The 21,127-nt window shown below is 48.1% G+C and overlaps 1 protein-coding gene across 1 annotated transcript in view; it reads right to left on the reverse strand.

The window, feature by feature from the left end:
• Positions 1–400: 400 nt before the first annotated feature.
• TBX4 (T-box transcription factor 4) overlaps positions 401–21,127 on the reverse strand; it is a 39,992-nt gene continuing 19,265 nt past the window's right edge. The window contains exons 5-9 of the mRNA XM_074160701.1: positions 20,214–20,361; positions 7,544–7,696; positions 3,748–3,836; positions 2,434–2,675; positions 401–1,023 (exon numbers count right to left, since the gene is read on the reverse strand). Coding sequence (XP_074016802.1) covers positions 401–1,023; positions 2,434–2,675; positions 3,748–3,836; positions 7,544–7,696; positions 20,214–20,361 — 1,255 coding nt within the window. The remainder of the gene's footprint in view (positions 1,024–2,433; positions 2,676–3,747; positions 3,837–7,543; positions 7,697–20,213; positions 20,362–21,127) is intronic.

The raw sequence follows: 21,127 nt of genomic DNA on the forward strand, positions 1-21,127 counted from the left end.
CTTTGGGATGCTGTGACTTCACAAACCAAGTACCGTAAAAGTGAAGCTCCTATTTTTTTCCCAAATAGCCACAATTTGCTCGTGGATGTTTAATATTACAAGCAAAAGAAAACGACTAGCTACTTCACTTGTTAGTCATGAAGGTGGTTCCTACTGGATCAGTAATGAAGACGCGAGAACTAATTTATTCGGGAGTCAGTAAGAGACTGATGAATCCAGCCCACCGAGACCGGAGATGTAATTCTCTGTGTGCCTGAAGATACAAGCTCTTCACCCACACAAATCCCTCTGGAAATGCACATTTGTCTCACCGAAGTGCAAGTTACCCACAGGTATCAACACTGATTGAACACTGTCCTGGAGCAGTAACGACGGCTGTGGCATCGCTTGGCCGCCAGAGTCACCCGTCAGTCCAGTTCTCCACAGTCCCCATCCCTGAATGATACTGCAGCGACGACTCCCTCGCCAAGGAAAAGCTTTGCGAGTACAGGAATTCGTTCGCCGCGTTTAGGTGCGGAGAGGGGGGTTTTCTCTCGCACACAGACGGGTGCACCCTTTCCCTCGGGAAAGATGAAGAAGGAACGCGCTCCCGAACCTGAGACTGGGACAGCTGGTTGTAGACACTGAAGTGGCTGTTACCTGGTGGCTGCGAGCCTTGGCCCGTGATGGAGGGGAGCCGTGGCATCATGGTGGTGGCAGTGAAATGAGCAGGGAAAGGCTGGTAAGGGACAGTTTCCATTGTCTGAACACTGTAGCTGGTGTAAGGTGCGACAGAAGTCCACATATTGCAGCTCAAGGGGGGAGGCGGAGGTGGCAAGTCATCAACCGTTGAGACACCAGCGATTTCAGCCCCAGAACTAGAGTACATGCAGGCTTCCCGCGGAGTCACCTCGCTGCAATAGGAAGGGCTTAACATCTGCTGATCGTACGGAGGCGGGGAACGGAAATAATGATCGTCTCCTACAGAAGAGGAGGCTTCCAGGTAGGAGCGTTTGCAGGGCAGGTCCAGGTGCCGAGCACTTTCTGCAAACAAACAAACAAAAAAAATGCACGTTCAGGAGCAGCTCCCAGAGCGACGGCGGTTAATAGATGTCGTTAATAGATGTCCTCCAAGAGCCTGGGCTGGTTTTATGGAGTCCCCTTAGAAGCACGCAATCTGTGATTATTTCTCAAAACGACTGGTGCTCTTTTTCAGATTAATCCAGTTAAACCACTTTAGTTTGGAAAGACAATGTACAACATCAAAAAGACATTGTGTTGCAAATGTCAGGCTAATCCCCTCAGCCTCAAAGCATTCTGGTGACATTTATCAGGTTGAGTGAGTGACTTGGGCTACTATTCTCACATCAGAGATTACTTCTCGTTCATCCAGATAACAGAGGTCCCTGACACTCTTGCAGTGTTGCTCCTGACAAATTCAAGAAGTCTCTTAAAGGGTCTTATCGCAGCCTGCCTTCCTGTCATTACAAAAATGACTATACATTTCCCAGATATTCCTGTCAAAAGCTGCAGAAATATTTCCAGATAAGGGAGCCCTTTCCCAGTCATCAGCCCTTCCCTCAGCTTTACGCTGAGAAGCTGTAGCCCCTCTCCTACAGATCGCGGTGACCGTGGCTGCGTTTACCAGCGGGGTTCTGTTAGTCGTTAGGAAAAGTCTCTGGATGAATTAGTGAATTCATCTGCAGATTGAACATCTGCTAAAATTACACATTTGCCTTGGAGTCCTCATTACTGGTGCTGTTAGATTCTTCATTTGCCTGTGATCAGAGGATTCTCACAGCTTAAATGAATTAGCGGCCAATGAGACATGCAAATAGAGGGATTTTTTTTTTTTCTGTGCAAAATTTTTCCGTTTAACTTAAAACATGTCATGATCTCATCTGATGCTGGACTAAAAGGAAGAGAATGTAGTTACAGCTCACTTCTTAAACTTGAGAGCTAGTGGATAAGAAGAGAGGGATGCTTACACCCGGCTACCACAGTCCCACTGCTCTGCAGCCATCGAGAGGATTGCTAATGGCTTCGTCCTGGAAAAGTGCTGAACGTGTATAATTTCATTAACACTAATGGAAGTGTCAAAACATCTCAGGATAGATAAGGCCCCCCTCCAAACAATTATTAATTCAGCCGATTCTAAGAACGGATAATTTTCCAGCGCAGCTTCATGCCATTTGAATTATGTATTCTGATTATTTTTTTCAGCTCCAACTCAGAGTCTGAATTTGCCTTCTATGGGACAAAACCTCTAATAACTGCCCAAAATCCCAGCTCTTGGGCCTTGACCCTCCAAAACACTTTGATCACATCAGTATCTTTGAAGATCGAGGCCTAAGAGACGAATCCAAAACGCACTGGAATTAGCAGGAAGCTTTCAGTGCTCACACTCTTAGGTTTATTTGCTGTAATATTTTTCTACATGTAAACCCAAGTTACCTCTTCTTTTTAGGCAATGGTAGAAGAGCCCTGAATCCCTCTGTGCTGTGAAGGTGTTGAGTGGCAGATCTTGAGTATCTGAAGCTGCAAATTGCATGTGAGCACCGTTCTCATACTGATAATGTTGAAGGGTCTGGTGATTCCCATGAAGTGGGTTGACATCCGGCTTTGCTGAAAGCTGGCCATGACTGGACACCAACCTCTGCCTCATGATGCTTTTGGAAATTACTGGATATTCTTTGCTAAAGGAGGTAAGAAAAATTATTACCAGTTAGAGAGCAATTGGCATTAACAGAAAGATGAAATATTGTTTTGGATTCCCTAGAGCATCCCCGTCCAATGACTTCAACACGCTTGGCCAAATGCGATGAACTCATCACACTTTGCTGGGTGTGGGCAAGTATTACAACAACACACGGAGTGTGTCACTGGTTTACAGGAAGAACTTTTCAGGGGTATTAATGTCATTAAAAGCCCTAATGCCTCCAAACACAAGAAAATGTGATGCCTCTGCAGCATAGGCAACTTTAACAACTTCTTCTCCAAAGAGGTGCAACACATTAGTAGCAGAACAAGAATTAAAGCATCGTTTGGGAGGAAATGATGAAGTGTGGTGTAACGAGATTGGGGGCACCGAATTGTCTTGGGAGTGAGAACTCTGCACCGATGGAGCAGGACTCCAGGGAAGCCACTGGTGTGTCCCCACCTTCCTCAGTCTCCCCACTGTGCCCACGCTGGGGTGGCTCTCCCCGTTGTAATGGTTTTATTTATACAGGAGTGTGCCCACATAGGCTGGTCATCTCCCACAGACAGACTTGCTTTCATGGCTTAGATAGACGCAGCTACTGACTGCAGGTGCTATTTGTTCTTGTGCTTGGGAATCCTAGGTTTATTTCAGGATTTTAATTTTTCCCCTGGGATGGAATTAGCAAGGGACCTGTAGATAAAATCAGAACCCTGTTAAATTTATCTGTTGCCCATGGAATAACATCTTACTATAATAGAAATCCCCCTGATTTAAACAGTATTGCTTTTCAAGCAAAAACAGCAGAACATGCGAAAAGGACAAAAAGGCCCAAAGTAATTCAATACTTATATGGTCACTGAGACTGTATTTCTGCACAGGGCACGGGGTCTGGAGGGTGCGCTGGCTGCGTGATGGACACAGCCTGCCCGTATGTGCTGCCTGGGTTCAGTGCACCCTTGCACACGCGTGTGCACTGCAGCAGCCCCCTGAGCCCCACGAGCAGGGCAGGAGACCACCCCCCTGAGCCCCTCCTCGCCGCCGTCCCCCCTGGCCCCGCTCGGCCGTACCTCTGCAGTCGTGCCACACGCAGGTCGCTGTCGTCGCTCCCCCTGAATCCCTTGGCAAAGGGGTTGTTTTCGATTTTCAGCTGGGTTATCTTTAAAAGAACGAAACCAAGCGTAAAGTGTTTGAAAACAGACCAGAACGAAAGGCGCAGCAGCAGGTCGGGGGCGGTAGGTCTCTGGGTGCACCGTCCTACGCGACACCCCACGAAATGCCGAGTCCACGAGAGGTTCAGCCGTCTGAAAAACGTGGTGGCAGAGACGGCGTGTCTGCGTTCAGAACTGAGAGGGAAACTCAGCTGTGAAGTTCAGTGCTAGATCTTGCAGAAGCAGCTTTCAAAGCTGACAAAATTGAGGACAGGGATGCAATTTTCTGTAAGTCTGGGTCCTGCGTTCTTATTCTGGGCTCTTGTTAGCAAGAATATGTTAGTCTGGTGTAAAAGAAGGCTTTCTATGTCTCCATGTTAGACACCCCTGTTCCTTACAGCATGGCTCTCCCTCAGTTCCATAACACTTTTATATATCTTTGTAGTCATTTTTCTGCTTGTAACTCAAATAATGAATTGTCATTGGGCAGAGGAAAAGTGCTGCCTTTTGCAGGAACTGCCTTTCCCCCCGGGAGCTGCAGTGTATTAAAAGGGTCAAAATGCACTAGAATTGTCTTAGACTTAAATTTGATGGAACTCAGCTCTGCCATTTCATGAAAATTCTGTTAAAAAAAGATATGAATTAAATTTCCTTTCAAAATATTCAGTAATTCATCTGCCTTACAGCCCCAGTAAACATAGTTTTCTCTTGCCAATCCCGTCACCTGATCCCTTCCCTGTATAAGGCAAGTACAAACCAAAGCCATACAATGGTCGGGAATGCCAGGAAGAGGTACTTTGTTGTCCAGTGAAAAATTAAAATAAACCATGTCTTTACCAAACGATTTTGTAAAGACAAACAGGTAGTGAATAAGATCATCTGAGAGGGTTTCAGGAGCTGGAAAATGCCAGAAAAGCACCAGAATGTTTGTAGGGATGTAGGAGCTCCTAAAATATCCACCTCCCAAATAGATGTATGTGTGTCTGGGCACAACCACACGCCCAAGGCTCTTTGGCAGTAAGGTTACAGACAGGTCTAACACATATCAGGGACAGAACTGGTCAGAACCAGGTCTTATTAATGTCCTGCGCTACTAAGGGACACCAGTGGGTAGGATCACCTCCTTGAGCGTCCAATTGTCACTGAAAAGACCTTTTCCAGGAGGAGGAGAGATGGTGGGGTGGCAGGGGAGGGAGGTGAGGACACGTATCTCCCTGCAGATCGTGCCACTGCCCTCGGGTCTCCCCTCTGCCCAAGGCCACGCAGACCTGCTCCCCCCTGCCAGCCAGCCACGGGCTTGCACCAGCCTATGTCTGATTTTAGCGGCGAGAATAGAAAACAAGTTCTGCGTTCGGATGATTTACAGGAGTGTTGCTATAACTAATTGCTAGCAATGCTGAAAAATATCCCTTACTAAAAAACTCCTGAGAAAACAGCTGGCTGGTATCTGTGATGGAGACGGAAGGTGGTGACATGTGAATTTAACCAGCCTCAAGGGCTCCAGCTTTTCCCTTCTGCTCCCACAGTGGCTCCAGGGTAGCTCCCAGGCAGCTGATGGACCACAAGAAGCGTAGGGCCCTTCCTAACCCACAGCCTGACATCAGGTTTGTACACCTTAATTTAATTTTGTTATTTAGTGACTGTGGTTTTCCTCTGACATGAGCAGAATCAGGGCTTCAGTCCCCCCTTGTCACCTTCCCCTGGTTTCATCCAGCCCAGGAGGGAGTTTTGGGTGAACACCTACACCTCCCTCGCTGAGCTGTACTTAGGGGTAGCCTCTGTCGTCAGCCTTCCATCTCTGGGAGCCCCACAGTCAGCTCTGTAACCACAACTCTCCTTGTTTGTTTAGAAAGATGATTACTTGCAAGGACAGCTCTTGCTGCCAGGATGTTTCTGAGCTAAAAAGAATTTGGTGGTTTGTTTTTTTCTAAAAGATGGCCAGACCAGGATTTCAATTGTTAATGCCTAAGAGAATAAGTAAAACCGTTTGGATGTTTTTCTGAGGTTGTGATTTGCTTGAAACCACGGTGAGGTTGTGGCGAGACCTTCTGCCTCCCGCTCCTCAGCTGTGGACCGCTGTGTCCCCCCCGCCAGGCAGCATCCAACACCCCCCCCAGCCTGCAAACTGCAGAGCAAGAGCCGGGTGGTTCCTGGCAGGAGCTTCCCAAAAGAACCAGGGCTCACCTGGGGCATTTTCCTTAAACCCATCAGGTTCACCCTGTGCTGTTGCTGTCAGCTACTGCCCCCCGCCCCGCAGTGGTTGTATGGCAATGACAGTGGACGTATTAAGTTTATAAAGCACCTTGGGAACCTTAGGGATGAAAGGCAGTATTGACACGCAAGACGTTTTAAGTAGCTATTAAATAAGCTCTTTCGAGCCTCTTTGGTTAACCATGTTTGGGCAACTGGTCATTTTACACCAACAGCTACAACTTTTCAAACAGGATTCACTTCAGTGTCCAAATAGGGATCACTTTTTTTTTTTCCTTCCCCTGTCTTCCCATAACACACACATCCATGTTTCTGCTCTGAGCCTTTTAACTGGCTCACTAATTGCAAAAATCTTGCAAGGACTCTACGCTTCAAGCATCAAAGGGCATACAGGCATCCTGCTTGGGAGGAAAAGCTCTGGTCAGATAATTGGGGAGGAAGAATTTCATGTATGTTCCTGTTCCTGTAGTAGTTTCCCATGAATGTGTAGGAAAGGAGCTGGGACAGTAACACATGGCAGATTTCCTACATGGGGTGACAGCAGGGCTCCAGCAGGGCTCCGCTTCACTCTGCACCTTTATTTATGAATCCCAACGTACTTTAAAAACTCCAATTAATCCTCATACAACCCTGCAGTCGGACTTCGCTGGTAGAAAAGCTGCAGCGGAGCAGGAGCTCATGCAAAGGCAGGTAAATGGGGAGCAGGATTGAAAATGGAGCCTTGCCATCCCCTGCCTGGTGTCCTCTCCTCTCCCCACCACGGTCACAGGGAGGTGACAATTAACTGTCACATTGCCGTCCATCCCGCTCGTAACCTGGGTTGGTAAAATCCTCAGACTACCCACTGCCACCACTATAAACACGTTCAAAAAAGCAGCAGAGCAGCCGAACCCTGCAATATGGGGGTGTCTGTGGCACACCCCCAAAGCGCAGAACCCGGCCCTTTGTACTTTATATCCCCCCCAAAACAAACCCAACCCCCCAAACCCCCTCCTGCCTTCATGTGCTAAGCACAGAGCAGGCTCTTAGCTGCGTTTTTATGATTACATTCCTCATATGTCTCACTAAATACACATACTATAATTACTTTTCACTGTAGATTTATGAGCGAGCTTTACTAGTCATTATTAGGTTTGCCTGCTGTTTTGAATGACATCTCAGCCTTTATGAGCACGCCGATTCATTAGCGACTGGCCTCGCAGGGTTTGCCAAGACATTGTTGCCCAACCGACGCTCAGGCTGCTCCTTCGCTGCATCCTCTGGCTCGTCAGCTCTTGCTTCACGCTTACAGGGCTGGGGTGGAAACTCCTCTTTTAAAAAAAGCAGGCGTTTTCTGCAGCACAATAGCGGCGTAAATCCTGCCCCCCAAAGCCCAGCACCGCAGCCACGTCCCCGCTCCGCGGCAGCTTGGCAGGTCATTTCGCAGCCGTCGGCGGCAGAGGGTGCGAGTTGCAAAAGCCCGCGGAGAGAAATGAAGCGCCTTTTAGGCAGAAAAGCAGCCTACCTTGTGGTTCTGGTAGGAGGTCACGGATATAAAGGACGTCTCCGGAAAAACGTGGGTGCAGAAGGCTGTGTTCTTCGACCCGAAAGCGTTGTTCTCATCCGCCTTCACAATATGCAGCCGCGGTTGGTATTTATGCATTGAATTAAGAATGATCTGAAAAACAATTGATGCTAAAGTAAGAAATCCAATTTTTTAAAAAAAAAAAAAAAACAAAACAAAACAACACCACAGACCAAACACAAGCCATAGCTATTCGACAGACTTTAGCAGGACACAAAAGCCCACTGGTGCTCAGCTTTAGCTTTGCTTCCAAATTAGAGGGGAAAATTACATTATATAAACGCACATGAACCAAGACAGAAAAGGTATCCGCTGCTCTGGCGAGCAGAGCTGAACTTAAAGCTTTCCTGGTAAACCCTCATTTTCTTATTGCTATTGGATAGAGTCAGTCTGGGTGGAAAAAAAGTCATAAATTTTTTTCCCAGCTCATGCTGAAGCTGTACAATATCTATAATTCACCAGCAGACTGGTCCATAAAGATTCCTAATAAATACTTTACTGAGCTGAAAAATACACAGTTTAGCAGAGGCAAAAAAAAAAATAATCACACAAACCACAGAGGTGGGGGCGGGCGGTGAGGGGGGAAGCAAGCTAGTTTTCTTTTATCTGCTGGTAAAAGAAAACTAGAAAAGAGAAAAGAGGAGATTTATTTTTTTCCCCCTCCTGTTTGTGGAGCGGCTCCGTGCGGGTGGCTGGGTCCGGGCACCTCTCGCAGTCACTCGGTGGCTTCTGCCCTTTTTTCAGGTCCCTGCGAGTAAGAGGCAGGAGCTGGACAAGGGCTTTTTTATGGTGGGGGCCGGGGGAGGCGAGGAAGCGCTGAGGTTCAGTGGGGATTGCACAGCCCAGGCTCCTCCGATGGAGCATCAGGGGCCGAGCAGGACTACCAGAGCCGGCGGGCAGCTGGCCCAAGCCCTGGCTGTGCCACACAGCCCAGCCCAGTCCCCAGCAGCATTGTTCTTCCACAAAGAAGGGACGTGCCCAGATGCTACAAAAGAAAATGCATTTAAGAAATGGAATGGTTTTCAGAAAAGCTTTTATTCCTTTAACTGGGCGAAGAAGAAATACTGCTTTCTTCTTGTTTTCTTGGCGTAACCCTTTTCAATCTCTTCTTCCCTCTCCCAAATTGGCTAATTGAGTCTGTCCTCCCCACGTCGAGCTGGTCCTAGAGGCCAGGGGTTCTCCAGCCAGGTTGAGACCCCTGGGGTGCCCAAAGCAGCCTGCAAGGCCACATCCATCCCCGATGGAGGCACAGGCAAAGGGCCAAGGAGGGAAGAACACAATGGGTGGTGTCTTCAAACTGGTGGTAGTTAAATGGATGGATGGATGGATGGATGGATGGATGGATGGATGGATGGATGGGTGGATGGATGGGTGGATATACACAATGCAGCAGAGCAGCATCAGTTTGCACTAATTGTGGATTTAGCCAAATTTAAATGAGAATTATCAAGAATTGGAAGACATTTTCTCCGTTTTTGGCGTTTGTGCTCAGGAACCCCTTCCGTTCCGTGCCCGTCCGAGCTGAGGAGGGCTGGCCGTGGCGGCGCTGCTCTGGGGGCTCCAGCCGGGACGGGAGGTAGCGCAGGGAGCGCGTGCTCTTTAAACCCTTTCGTCTGGCTGCACGTAACTCTGCCCACAGTAGCTGGCTGCATTATATACCACTTAAATGCAATTTTTATTGTTGACATTTTCCAGACAACCCTCCCTGCTCCCCAAGAGAGAGAATGAGGAATTTTTGGCATTTTATCAGCTTTGCATCAAGTCTCTTAACCACTTTCCGGCTGTTGATGTGCAGGGTGTAGATCTGAGAGGGTCGGCTCAGGTTTGGGTTTGGAGCCTTTTCTCTGCTTTCATCTATCTGCCACTCGTAAAACAAAGCCCAGATGAATAACACCAGAGGGCCAAGACTTTCATAAGAAGGGGCATTTTAATTTTCAATAATTAAGAGTTGAGCCGAGCTGATAAATAACGGGTGTCTGGAGCAGAAGCTGGGGTGTGCTAAGCTCTCCTCACCGCCTGTCCCCGCCTGCCCAGGTCTAGCAAGGACGGGTGACTTGTCCCCGGAGTCAGAGCAAGTCAAGAGCAGGCTGAAGAAAGCAATCTTAAACTGAGATTTCCAAAGGGAAAATTAGGAGCCCAAGTTTCAATACACTCTGGATGAACAGTCTGTATTTCCCCTCCAAAGTAGTATCCACTGGGCTATAATAACCCCCTTAAAAATATATTCTTTTTTCTTTTATAACCTCTTTAAACCCAAAGCATCCAAACAATTTCCAAAATGAACAAGACATTACTTTTTGGATCCTGATTGATAGAAGCATTCAGGAAAGGATTTTTGTCAGATGCTCAAGGTTACAGTCGTGGCTGCAAACCTGCCTGGAGGGTCGTCGTGAGCTGCTTGGTTTCTGTGGGATGTTTCCGGGGGGGGGATCCCCTAAATGGCTTAATTTAGCCCACTGCATTTACAAGGCTGGGCATTTCTGTCCCTTGCACCGAAGGGACTATTTTCCCACGTGTCTCGGTGTAAGAACTCATTGGAAAGCACCGAATTTTTTCGAGTGCAGGGACCACGAAAGGAAAATCCCACATTTCACAGGCTTGAAAACAAGAACTCGTGTACAGAGGCTTGTACCTCCTCACTTGTGCTTGGTGTAAGCCTTGTGCATGCAAAACCTCTACAAATCGTTCAAAAAAAAACAAAAACAAAAAAAGCCTCCCCACCCTCAGGACCGAAACGCTGTGCCTGTGCAAAGCGAAATGCCAACAATTCAGGCTAAATAGTTTTCAAGGCTGCTGTGGAAAACTGGTCACTGGCTAAAAATACACAAAACAAATGTAAATTCCACTCCGATGACGAACATCAGTGGAAAGATTAACTTAAAGAATTGTGTCAAAAATGAGAAGTATTTTAATTGACGGGACAGAGCGCGGCTGCTGCTGGGCGGTGCTGGGCGGCACTGAGCAGGACAGAAGGTGATGTAGGAGCTCTCAGCCTCAAAGATGATGCTAAAACAATAACTTTATGTTTTCCTGCACTTATCTTTTTCATCGTTGAGGGCACGGGGTGGTTAAGTCAGTGTCACACACATTTTTTTAATTGTTTTTGGCGCAAACTGTAGGTAGCTTGAAATAGGTTGGCTACTAAAAAAGAAATGATGTTTGCCTTGTCTTGCCACTGAAAATAGTTACCGGTGTCTTGGTTAGAGGGGAATTTTAAGGTGATAAAGGACAGGGATAAAGAATTAGGGAACCTGGAAACCAGTGTTTGTTGAGCAGCACTGAGGCACGTTGGGTTAGTGACAGAAAGCCTCTCTCCACAACCTGGTGATCTTGTCTATTTGCCTATGAAAGGAACAGCTCAGCTTACAGGAAGTGGCAGCATATTTAGGAGTCTAATAAATACAATTTTTTTTTCTGTATTAAAGAAAAAAGAATTAAAAAAAAACCCAACAGCAAGTAAAACAAACAGATATCCCAACCAGACTCCTCAAATTAGATGGACAACCCCAAATTTAGGAAGCGGACCTTGGCTCGACATCCTGACACAGGCCCCCGTGGGGATGCCATCTCCCACCGCTGCCACCCAAGCGCTCTCTCTGCCTGGAAAATACACGTTTTCTGGAAGGAAAACAGCTGCTAAAAAAATAACCGTGTGTGTAATGGCAACTTTCCTCAGGAGCATCCCTGTGGATGGCACCAAAAGGCTGCAATAAAGCACCTGCGCTGCTGCGGGGACCTGACAGTGGGGACCCTCCTTGGGTGAGACCCAAACAGCTCCTCTAGTAGTTGAGAACCATTTTACACCTCTTTCTCCCCAGGGCGGTCACCGTGAGCCTGCAGCTCGACGGAATGCCTCCCCCCTGCCCGCAACCCCCCCCGTTATTGCCGGCCAGAGAGGAGCCAAAGCGGATCTCGAGGGTGATGTCACTTCTACCCCCTCAATGTCGCACGTGCAGACCAGATTGCGAGCGAGACAAACTCCAAAGTCAAATGTGAGCTTACACAAACATCTTTTTTTTTTTTTACACACACCCCCGTCTCCCTCCTTTGTGCTGATCACACAGTTGGCAGCTGGAACTTAAGCTGTAACGTAGCTCAACTTCTTTATTTTTTTGGCATTCCCCAGTCGGCAACAAATGTCAAAAAAAAAAAAAAAAAAAAAATGGTGTCATTTGCTCCTTCCATTTAATTTTACTTAGGAAAACACACTCCTTTAGCATCTAATCTCCCACACTGCTGAGTAATGTCGGCTTCGGGGCCTGAAGACATTTGCCAGTTTGCAGGATTGGGCCCAGAGGCCAGAAGCTTTAGCGGGGTAATGGCACCGCGTTGCCCGTCACGATGCAAACTTGCCTTGAAATCACCAGTAAAATGTATTTACTTTCATATGAAATTTGGGGAGTTGATTTAAGAACGCTCCCTGTTTCGCCAAGGTATCGGATGTCATATGATGCAGTGGTTGTTATGGCAACTACCCTTTTTATATTGAATTGTAAATGGCTACGAAAAAGCCACATAATTTTATGGTTGCTCCCGGGGGATCACATAACTAATATAAAATCTCTCATTTTAATATATTTTCTGCTTCTTTCTTCCTTCCTTCTATTCTTTCAAAGTGAAAAAGCCTTTGAGCTGAGGCTGGCTCTTGTCCTGCACCGGGACACTGAGCTGGGGCGCGAAGGACCAGAACAAAAACCTGACAATTCAGTCTCCCGCGTGGAAAAAAAGAGCACGTTAATCAACAAGGCTCTTCCAGAATCACCACCGGTTCACCTCGATTAATATCTACAGCATTTGATGGCATAAGCCATCCCAAACCTCACTTTTCTTTAGGAGTAAACGGTTCAGAGATGCCACACAGCGTCAGTGCAGGAGTTGGCCCAGCTGGGCTGCCCAGGCTGGACGGGACGTCTCCAGGGGACAGATGATGGGACCACAGTGCCACCACCCTCACTGTGTCCAGCTTGGGATGGTGGTGCATCACCCCAAAGCAAGCAGTTAGAAATCACAGAACCATTTAATTTGGAAAAGTCCCTTAAGTTCATCGAGCTGAACCAACTAAAACGCTATGTTCAGACAACCTCTACAGCAGCTCCAAAATCACCTAAACCTCATCCTATTTACCTTCAGCCATCTCCAGGAAACCCTCCGGCTGCCTCGCAGCAGGGCTGGGGGTCAGCACCCCACCGGCGGTGGGAAGGGGCTCATTCCAGCTCGCTGCCGGAGGAGGAGCCTCCCAAACCCACACGTTTGTCCTGGCAACCCACACAATGGGGAAAAAAAAGAAAGGCTGGAAAATCCTGGGAAAAGATTCAACATGAGCTCAGACAAATTGTTCCTTATGAGAGGGCCAAAGCTGGGATTTTTTTTATTTTTTTTAATTTTTTTTTTTTCTCTCGGTCCTTTTTCATCTAATGTCAGCTGAAATTTGTCGGGGTGTTTCCTGGCCTTGTGATGCAGGTTTGATGTGGAGGAGAAGTCCACCTCCACCCTGCTCCTGAGCGTTTGTTTCTGAATAGAGAGGACGGGGTGAACCCCAGGGGTGCGATCCTGGGACGTCCCCCGCGCCCCCCCACGCTGCTGCGTGGCCTCGTGTCACCCGTGGGCACAACAGGCCCTTGGCAAGCGGTGACATCTTCACTCGCCCTTCTCCGGGCCAGCTCCCCACCCAAGACTGGAAGACGATTTCAGGATCTGATTCAAGTTAAACTTCACTAAAATCTGCTGCATTTGACTCATACGAACCAGTAATGTAACAACAAAAAGATTTAACACAAGAGATGTAAATCTTTTCAACAAAGAACTCCACTGGCCGGTTCTTACCCAGCAATTTAAATCGCTCGCGGATCTATTCATCCCTGCGAAACACATGCCAACCCCAGCAGCACACCCCAGCTCCCCTCCTTTTTGTGTTTTTCAGGAACAGAGCAGACAATGTAAAACTTCACGTCAGGCTTTATAATTTCTTTGGGCACCACTATTTCCCTGATCAGCTGTAAGACATTTCCTAAAATGGATGAGGGTAAAAAAAAGAAAAAAAAAAAAGAAAGAAAATAGTCTTTTCATGGATATTTTTTCAGCAGAAGACTTAGTGATGCTCCAAAAAAAAATTAATTCAAATTCAAAGGGCTGGATAAAAGATTTTTTACAAGTTTTAACTGGACTGACAAAAAAGTTAGTTTAGTAATGGGAGACACACACACACATATATATATATGAATGAAAATCTCATCTATTTCTTATTTTTAAATATAAATATAAGAACAATATATTTTATATTGTATATATATTATGTATTGTATACTATATATTATATAGTATATAGTATATTATATAAATTTTATATCTATAGATAAGAAATCGTATTAGATACTATATATATTAAAAATGAACATATATAAATATAAGAAATCTTTAGCTGAGAATAAGGATGTGAAACTGCTCTCTTGCTCCAGAGGAACTACAGGTTTCTCTAAGCGAGGACCAGCTGGGAGCAGCCAGTGGGGCTGTGTCTTTTCCCCCTGGGCAGGACTTTGCCTGGGAGCTGCCGCGGCTCCATCCCATCCCTTCGGCCGGAGGCGATCCCCAGCACCGCAGTGGGGCCGTGGGGCGGCTCCTGCCGAGGCGGCACATAAACCTCATACCAGCACCCGGCGAGGAAACTGCTTGGCCGCAAGTCATAAAGCAAACAAATAAAAAAAAAAAAATCTAAATAAAATTTAAGGCTTCATAAGATTACTAGGACATTAACCTAATTAAAGCGCCTGAGTGCGCCTGACGAGCAAAGACAGCAAAAATGCTAAAATTGAATTAATAGAAAAATGAAAGGGAAACCACAAGACTAGAGGGAAAATTAAGTCTTTCAGTGATAACCAAATAAAACCAAGTGTGCAAATAATAAATCTGGAGAGAAATAACATACCCATCAGCATTAAAGAGTAAAGCCAGTAAATAGCAGATTTGGGTCAAGAAAATCAGGAATATCACTTAAAATGTCATCACAAATGACAGACCATCTATAATATCCTGTAGCCTTAAACCTCAGTAGGTTACATCCCAGAAACTAAAATAACCCCACACCTTAAAAGCAGATAAAGTCCATTATGGCAATTAAAAGGCACCGTCAGCAGCCAAGGAGCGAAGCAGGTACAGGGTATAACGTAACCAAGCTCAGTAATACTGTATTGGGGGGTGGTGGTGTTAAAGTAAATATCTACTTTTATTTGTCACAATCTCTACTTTTAATCTTCTTTTTTTTTTTTTTTCCCCAGGAATATCTTTACATATTCTGTAAAAAAAAAAAAAAATTTCCAATTGCTCTGGCCCCAGCTGAAGCCTGCCAGAAATACTGATGTGATGCTCTCACCCTTTCTAAGCTGTCCTGACTAAGAAGCCCATGAGAAAGGCTGCTTCCTTTGGCAGAGGTTTAATTTCAGTGGTGTCATTAACAACAACAACAACAAAAGCAGAACCCTGATGTGATGTGCTTGCTCCTCTGCCCTTTTCCAGCCTTACTGGGTGCCTTATGTGGCTCTGCGTGTTCACAGCCTGCCTAAAATTGGGGGAAAGGGGGGGGGGGGTCTGAGAGTAAGATAGGCTTTTCTTCCAGATATGTTGCATCTGGTGAGACGGGCTTCCCTGGGAGCTGCCATCCAGCTCATCCTTAACTCCTCTGGATACTGAAGACCCCCTTCAAAAGGTCCTCAGGAGAAAGATCCAAGCTGTCTCTGGAGACAGCTCAGGAGCCACCGACCCGCAGCCCCCACCGAGGCCGGACCGAAAGCTGGCACTCGGCATGGCCAGTCCTAGTGTCCTCCCTCTCTATCATGTACAGTGTAAAACCAAACCAAAGCCTGCCCTAATTAACAGCTTTGCAGCAGCTGGGCAGTTTCTAGCCCTTGCTGCTCATCCTCACCACCCCTCAAGGTACGTTAAGTACCTTTATGCACATTATTATGTACCTTTATGCACATTATTATGTACACTGGCAGGAGGGCTGGCTGCGCTGGGAGGCTGGTTGCTGTGGGACACAGGGTATGGTCCCCGTGCCCCTGCAATCCCGTGGGAGCAGGGACGCTTCCTGGCACCCTGGCCAGGAAACAAAAGAGATGTTTTTTTGCTTCAGAGAGCTGCCAGTCTCAGCAGCTTAAACACCACCCTGAGTCAGGAGATGGAGAAAAGCCCGAACAGCAAAACAAGAAAAAAGCCTGATGAACTGCAATGAGTTGCACAGGAGAGCAGCCTCACCGCGGGTCCAAGCCGAAGCCCCTCAGCAACACACACCCCCCCACCCGAGCCCCTTTGGTAGCTTCAAACCCCCCCAGAGCATCCTTCACCTGCTGGGGCTGGGAGCTGCCCCCCCCTTCGCTGGCCATAAGGACCGTCTCACGGGCGCCCTCCACCCCGCTGTTTACATACTTTAAACCTCTGAAGAAAGTGGAATTCCATTCATGAGCATTTATCACTACGGAGATGTTCGTCAGGGCTCGCTCAATATTTCCCCGCATGCCCTGAACTAACCTTCTGACAGAAACACAAGTATTATGTTATCCTTTCCAACGGAGAGGTTATTTTTGCGCATCATCTGCGGCTGCTATTAGCCAGCCCATCTGTTAGCACTTGCAGTGATATAACCTGGTTCACCACGGAGGAGTCATTCCCAGTTTTCACCTGGAAAACACAGCCAGGTGCTTCCCAGGCAGAATACACTGGGGATGGGTAAGGGACGTGCCACCCCTGAGCAGTTTGGTGGCACTTAAGAGAGTATCCTTGTCTCCGCAGACAGACTATATGCAACTGCCTATTATTCACGTGGCACTAGAGAGCGAAGCATCGGCTCTGCCAGAGTCACTAACCCTGTCACTCACCAGCCCCGCGTAAATCAGGGACTCTATCAGGCTGATTATCTCTGCATGTAAAGATTTGAAAATACATAAATTAAGATTTTACTCTAAGCATAGGCGGCTTACAATGCTTTCTTTAGGATCAGATAGACCTCGCCGTCGCTAAACATTACAGCAGCTGCTGATTTCTTAATCCATTCTCAACATGAGCATTTCTCAGTTGTTAAGCCTGGTGTGAAAGAAGCCTTTCATGGTCGAAAAATCCCCCCAGAGGAAAATATACAGCCCACATTTTCAGGCCGTGGTGCGTGAGCTGGGCACAGCCTTACCTGCTGCAAAAACCTGTTCAACCAGAGGGGTTTGCAGGCAGATTACAGAGCTCTGCGCTTAATTTCTTCTGATTTAAAATCGGCATGTTTTTATGTGTCGGCATTGAAAAATGCCTCCCATGCCTCTGACTGTAACTACTAATTTACCGCAGCAGATAACTGGCCGGTGGGAGCAGCAGGAGCGTGGTTTTTGAGAGCGAAGAGGGACGGTTGGTGGCTGGGTTTTTATGGGCTCGGTGTCAGAAAGCGAGGCTTTCCAGCGCCGCCTGTAAGGCATCCCCTCCCGCCAGCACAGTAAATAATCTTCAGTCTAATTCCGTGGATTGCAGCAAGGGCTTCAGCTCCCCGGCTTATTAATTAAGCTGTTTAACTTACTTATTTTAAGCCTCAAATGTACCTACACTTCTCTTTATGAACTCTGTGGGGGCTGCTTGTCCCTGACGTTAAGGAGCTATTACGGCACACGGAGTCAGCGTGTGGATTCATTTATCAACGAATTCACTGCAATAATGTGAGATTTCTGCCTGTCTGTTTTTCGGGTGAGATCCCAGGAGCCAGGCTCAGAGGAGCTGTGCCCCGCACCGTGATGCGGTTGCCCGTCAAACCTGGGTCCCCCCCATGCCACGCAGGGGGGGACGGGGACAGAGCCCGGCAGCCTGTCGTGCTCCAGCTACATCTGTGATCATGAGCCCATAAAATCCACCACGTCCTTCTTGTGAGACCCCTGTGACACCCCGCACGCCCCAGCCCGACCGTCAGATCCCCATGCTCGATGTTAATCGGTAGGTGAACAGACAGGGGAGCTAGAAGAGCTCCTTTCTTTTTTTCCTCTTTAAGTAAGTGTCTGCAAAAAAAAAAAAAAATGGCTAATTCAGAAAAGGAATATTTAGCACAAAGATATTTCACCGTCTGCAGTTTTGGTCCGAGCCCCAAGCATTGGAGCATCAGCAGGGGCTGGAGGGGATCGCTCACATGCAGCAAAGAGCAGTGGGCAGGCTGAGATCTCTAGAATTTGGGGATGCCGGAGGAGCTGGAGCCCGGGATGGAGGGAGCCAGGTAGGGAGCCCGGCGCCACGACACCTGCGGGCACCCGCGGTGGCCGAGGGTGGCAGGGAGGACGAGCCGGCGCGGCTCTGGCTGGGCAGCTGCCCGCACACCAAAAAAAGCACCAGTGGCAGCCTGCAGAAATCATCGCTCCACGTGGTTTTGAGGTTTGGAGAAAATCAAAGACAAAAGGAAATGGCAGGCAGGCTTTGCTGGAGCACGAGAAGGCAAACAAACCCTGTGGGTTTTCTGACTTGTTTTTCTTAGGGCACTTTAAGAGAGCGTTTGCAATCGCTGGGAACAAATTCCTAGAAATGAGAAGCTGTTATTATTCATAACGCGATGCCTTCGCGGGCAGGACTGGGAGGACTGTGCCGTGCTGGGCAGACGCTGCCCATCCTGGGGACATCAGCCACCCATGCAACAGCAGCAGAAGAGTTTTTGGGATGAGCCCATAGGAAAACTCATGTTCCCCTGGAACAGAGTCCAGGTCTCCTCCGCGTGCACAGCAAAAAGCGGAGTACTGCTTCTTTAAAGCAGATGATTAATTTAGAAGCCTAACGAGGAACTGTCCGAGAAAGGGCTAAATCCCATTTAGCCAAGCAGGTTGTCAGTGCCTGAACCTCAGAGTGACCCGGCCACTTAAAACAGGTAATTTTAGGCATTTTCTCAGCAGCGTGAGACAGAGCTGGGAAACCGCCTGGGCTGTGTGGGAGGCAGGACAGCTCGCGTGGCATGGGGACACCGAGCAGGGCTCATTCGGAGCGTGGCCACCGCATCGTGCTGCCGGTATCGCCCCAAAACGCAAACCGGAGTCCCCTGTGTGTCGCTAGGGAAGCGTTGTGGGAGGACAAACAGGCTGTTTATTAAAAGAGGGAGAGGGGGGGGAAATCTTCCCTGTTAAAATGCAGTGTTAAAATCGCAGTTAAAAAAATGACAAAGTCAGGAAAAGCAAACGTTTAAAGTTGCAAAACCAACACTGCACATCCTGTTTGTTTTACGGCCACATCGAACATCCTGTATGTTTTATAGTTTACATTTTACGACATAAACAGTCATATATTAAGCTACGCAGTTAACCAAGAGAAAAACACAGGAGTTAAAAAAAAAAAATGCCACGTGCAAAGCAAGCAGGTCGGTACGGCCGCTGACACCGAAACGTCCGCATTTATGGGCTTCATGTAATTTTTACTGTGCAACCCTTAACGCAGTTGTTTTCATTTCATTTCCGTGGTGCTTCCCCCCCCCTTAAAGAAGAGTGAAGGGGCGAGATCGCCTGTGATTAATAACGCCAGCGTTAAATGGTCCTGATTAGCCTTTGAAGTTCACACATGTTCCCCTGGGGTCAGTAGGTTGGGGGAGAGGGTCAGATCCCGGCGCTGCTGACGGCCTCGCGCGGGGCTGGGTTATCACCGTGTCACGCTGCCAGAGCCCGGCTCTGCCGCGGCGGCCACGCGCGGCATCGAAATTTGCAGAAAGTTCTGAACGCAGCAAAAATTCTGGATTTTTAACAGGGTTTTAAGCTGGTAGGGTCACCCCGCCTTTAGAGTCAGCCCCATAAAGCTCCATCTGATTTCGCTGTGTCGGAATTGAGCTTCCTGCAGCCTTCTTCAGGACCTTCCCACAGCCCCCCTCGCCCCCCCAAACTGCTGCTGCTTAAAGCACTGGCAGGTTAAAAACCACATTTGATGATGCAAAGTAGATTCTCTTACCTGCGGTACTAGCAGGAGCTGATGGAATTAAACCTAAAAGGATTTTAAACTCTATCTTCCCTTCCTCCAGCCACCAAGGTTTGTTTATTTTTATGTGACTTTCAGCTTGGACAGTGCAAACCAGACAGGTCCGTATTTTTATATTCATTATCTAAGCACTCGTTTGCCTGGCGGGCTGGAAGGGCCCTTGTTCTGAGTTATTTAATGCACTGTGGTAGATAACTGCGTACTTCCCCCTTCTGCATTCGCAATACACATGAATTAAGATTTTCCAAATAAAATACTTCATCTTTTATAGGGCTGCCAAAGCCAGCTTGGAAAATAATGAGTTTATGCAACCTGTTTCTGCGAGCTGTATGTATCCTGCGCAGCAACAGCCAGGCTGAAAATCCCGCAGCGCTGCCTGGAAAGTTCCCGGGCAGAAAATAAAAGGTCGGTGGCATCTGGCAGGACACGACCGAGCAAATCACAGGCTGCATTTCCCAAGAGCCGGGGAAGCACGCAGGCAGCAAGGGCAGCCCACCTCCCTCAGCATTAAACTCCCCACCCAGCTGCACTGCCAGCACAAAATAAACATTCCTCTCTATTAAATTCGACATCCCAACCGGCCTCCCGGTCCAGACACAAATTCGGCATCGCGGGCCCACCTCTGACCAAAACCCTTGCAGAACGTCTCTCTTACGTGTCCGAAGGGATCCAGGTGGTTGTTGGTGAGTTTTAGCTTCTGAAAGGACACCAGCTGCCGCATCCAGTGGGCTCCTGTGGCGGGCGAGTCGGGATGCACGTAGAGCCGCCCCGGCATGGCCGGCTCTGCCTTTCCGGCCACCATCCTGCAAACACAGCGGTCACAGATTGCATCACCTTGGCAGCCATCACCAGCCCGGACATAGGAGAGTGTTTTTCCCTTGAACTCAACCCAGCAACCCTCCCACCAGCCCTGGAGGGGACACGCTGGGGCATGGGGGGCTCAGAGAGGCTCCTGCTGCTCATGGGGGGTTTCTGGGCTCCTCGTTCCAGCGTTGCGGGCTGGCAGAGTAACCCCATCCCTGCTTCCGTGTGATATGTCCTTGGGGCAGTGTCTCTACATGGCGATTGTGTTGGCATTGGTCAAGGAGGAAATCTCATTTGGGTTTTTCGAGAGGATGAAGCCTTCAAAGGCTGTTCTGTAAGGGGAGATGGTCTCAGACACTTTCCCAGGAGAAGCTACCTGGGAGCAGGAGCGGGTACCACCATGGGTGCACCCTCTGCGGACGTGCAGGGCTCCCACAGCTCCCAGCCAGGCGGCATCTCTGGTGGGAAGGGGCTGCTCCCTGCTCTGGAGCTGCGTGTTGGCCCCTTGTACCCTCCTGCCAGCTCCCCTTGCCCCCACACCACCACCACCACCTCTCATGGACACAAGACCCAGCCACGAGACATCACTTAATGGCAGCTCCCCTGTTACTGTGCATTGTTCTCCTCTTCTAAAACACCAATAAAAGCAATATTACCAAAAACAACAGAGACTTTCCAGCAGCAATAAAATGAAAAGGGGAAACAGCTCTAGGGCTGGCAAAAGCTGAATTAAACAGAGTTAACAACTATCCATCATCTAGGGCT

This window comes from Numenius arquata, chromosome 18 (assembly GCF_964106895.1).
Source record: "Numenius arquata chromosome 18, bNumArq3.hap1.1, whole genome shotgun sequence".
NCBI classification, from domain to species: Eukaryota; Metazoa; Chordata; class Aves; order Charadriiformes; family Scolopacidae; genus Numenius; species Numenius arquata.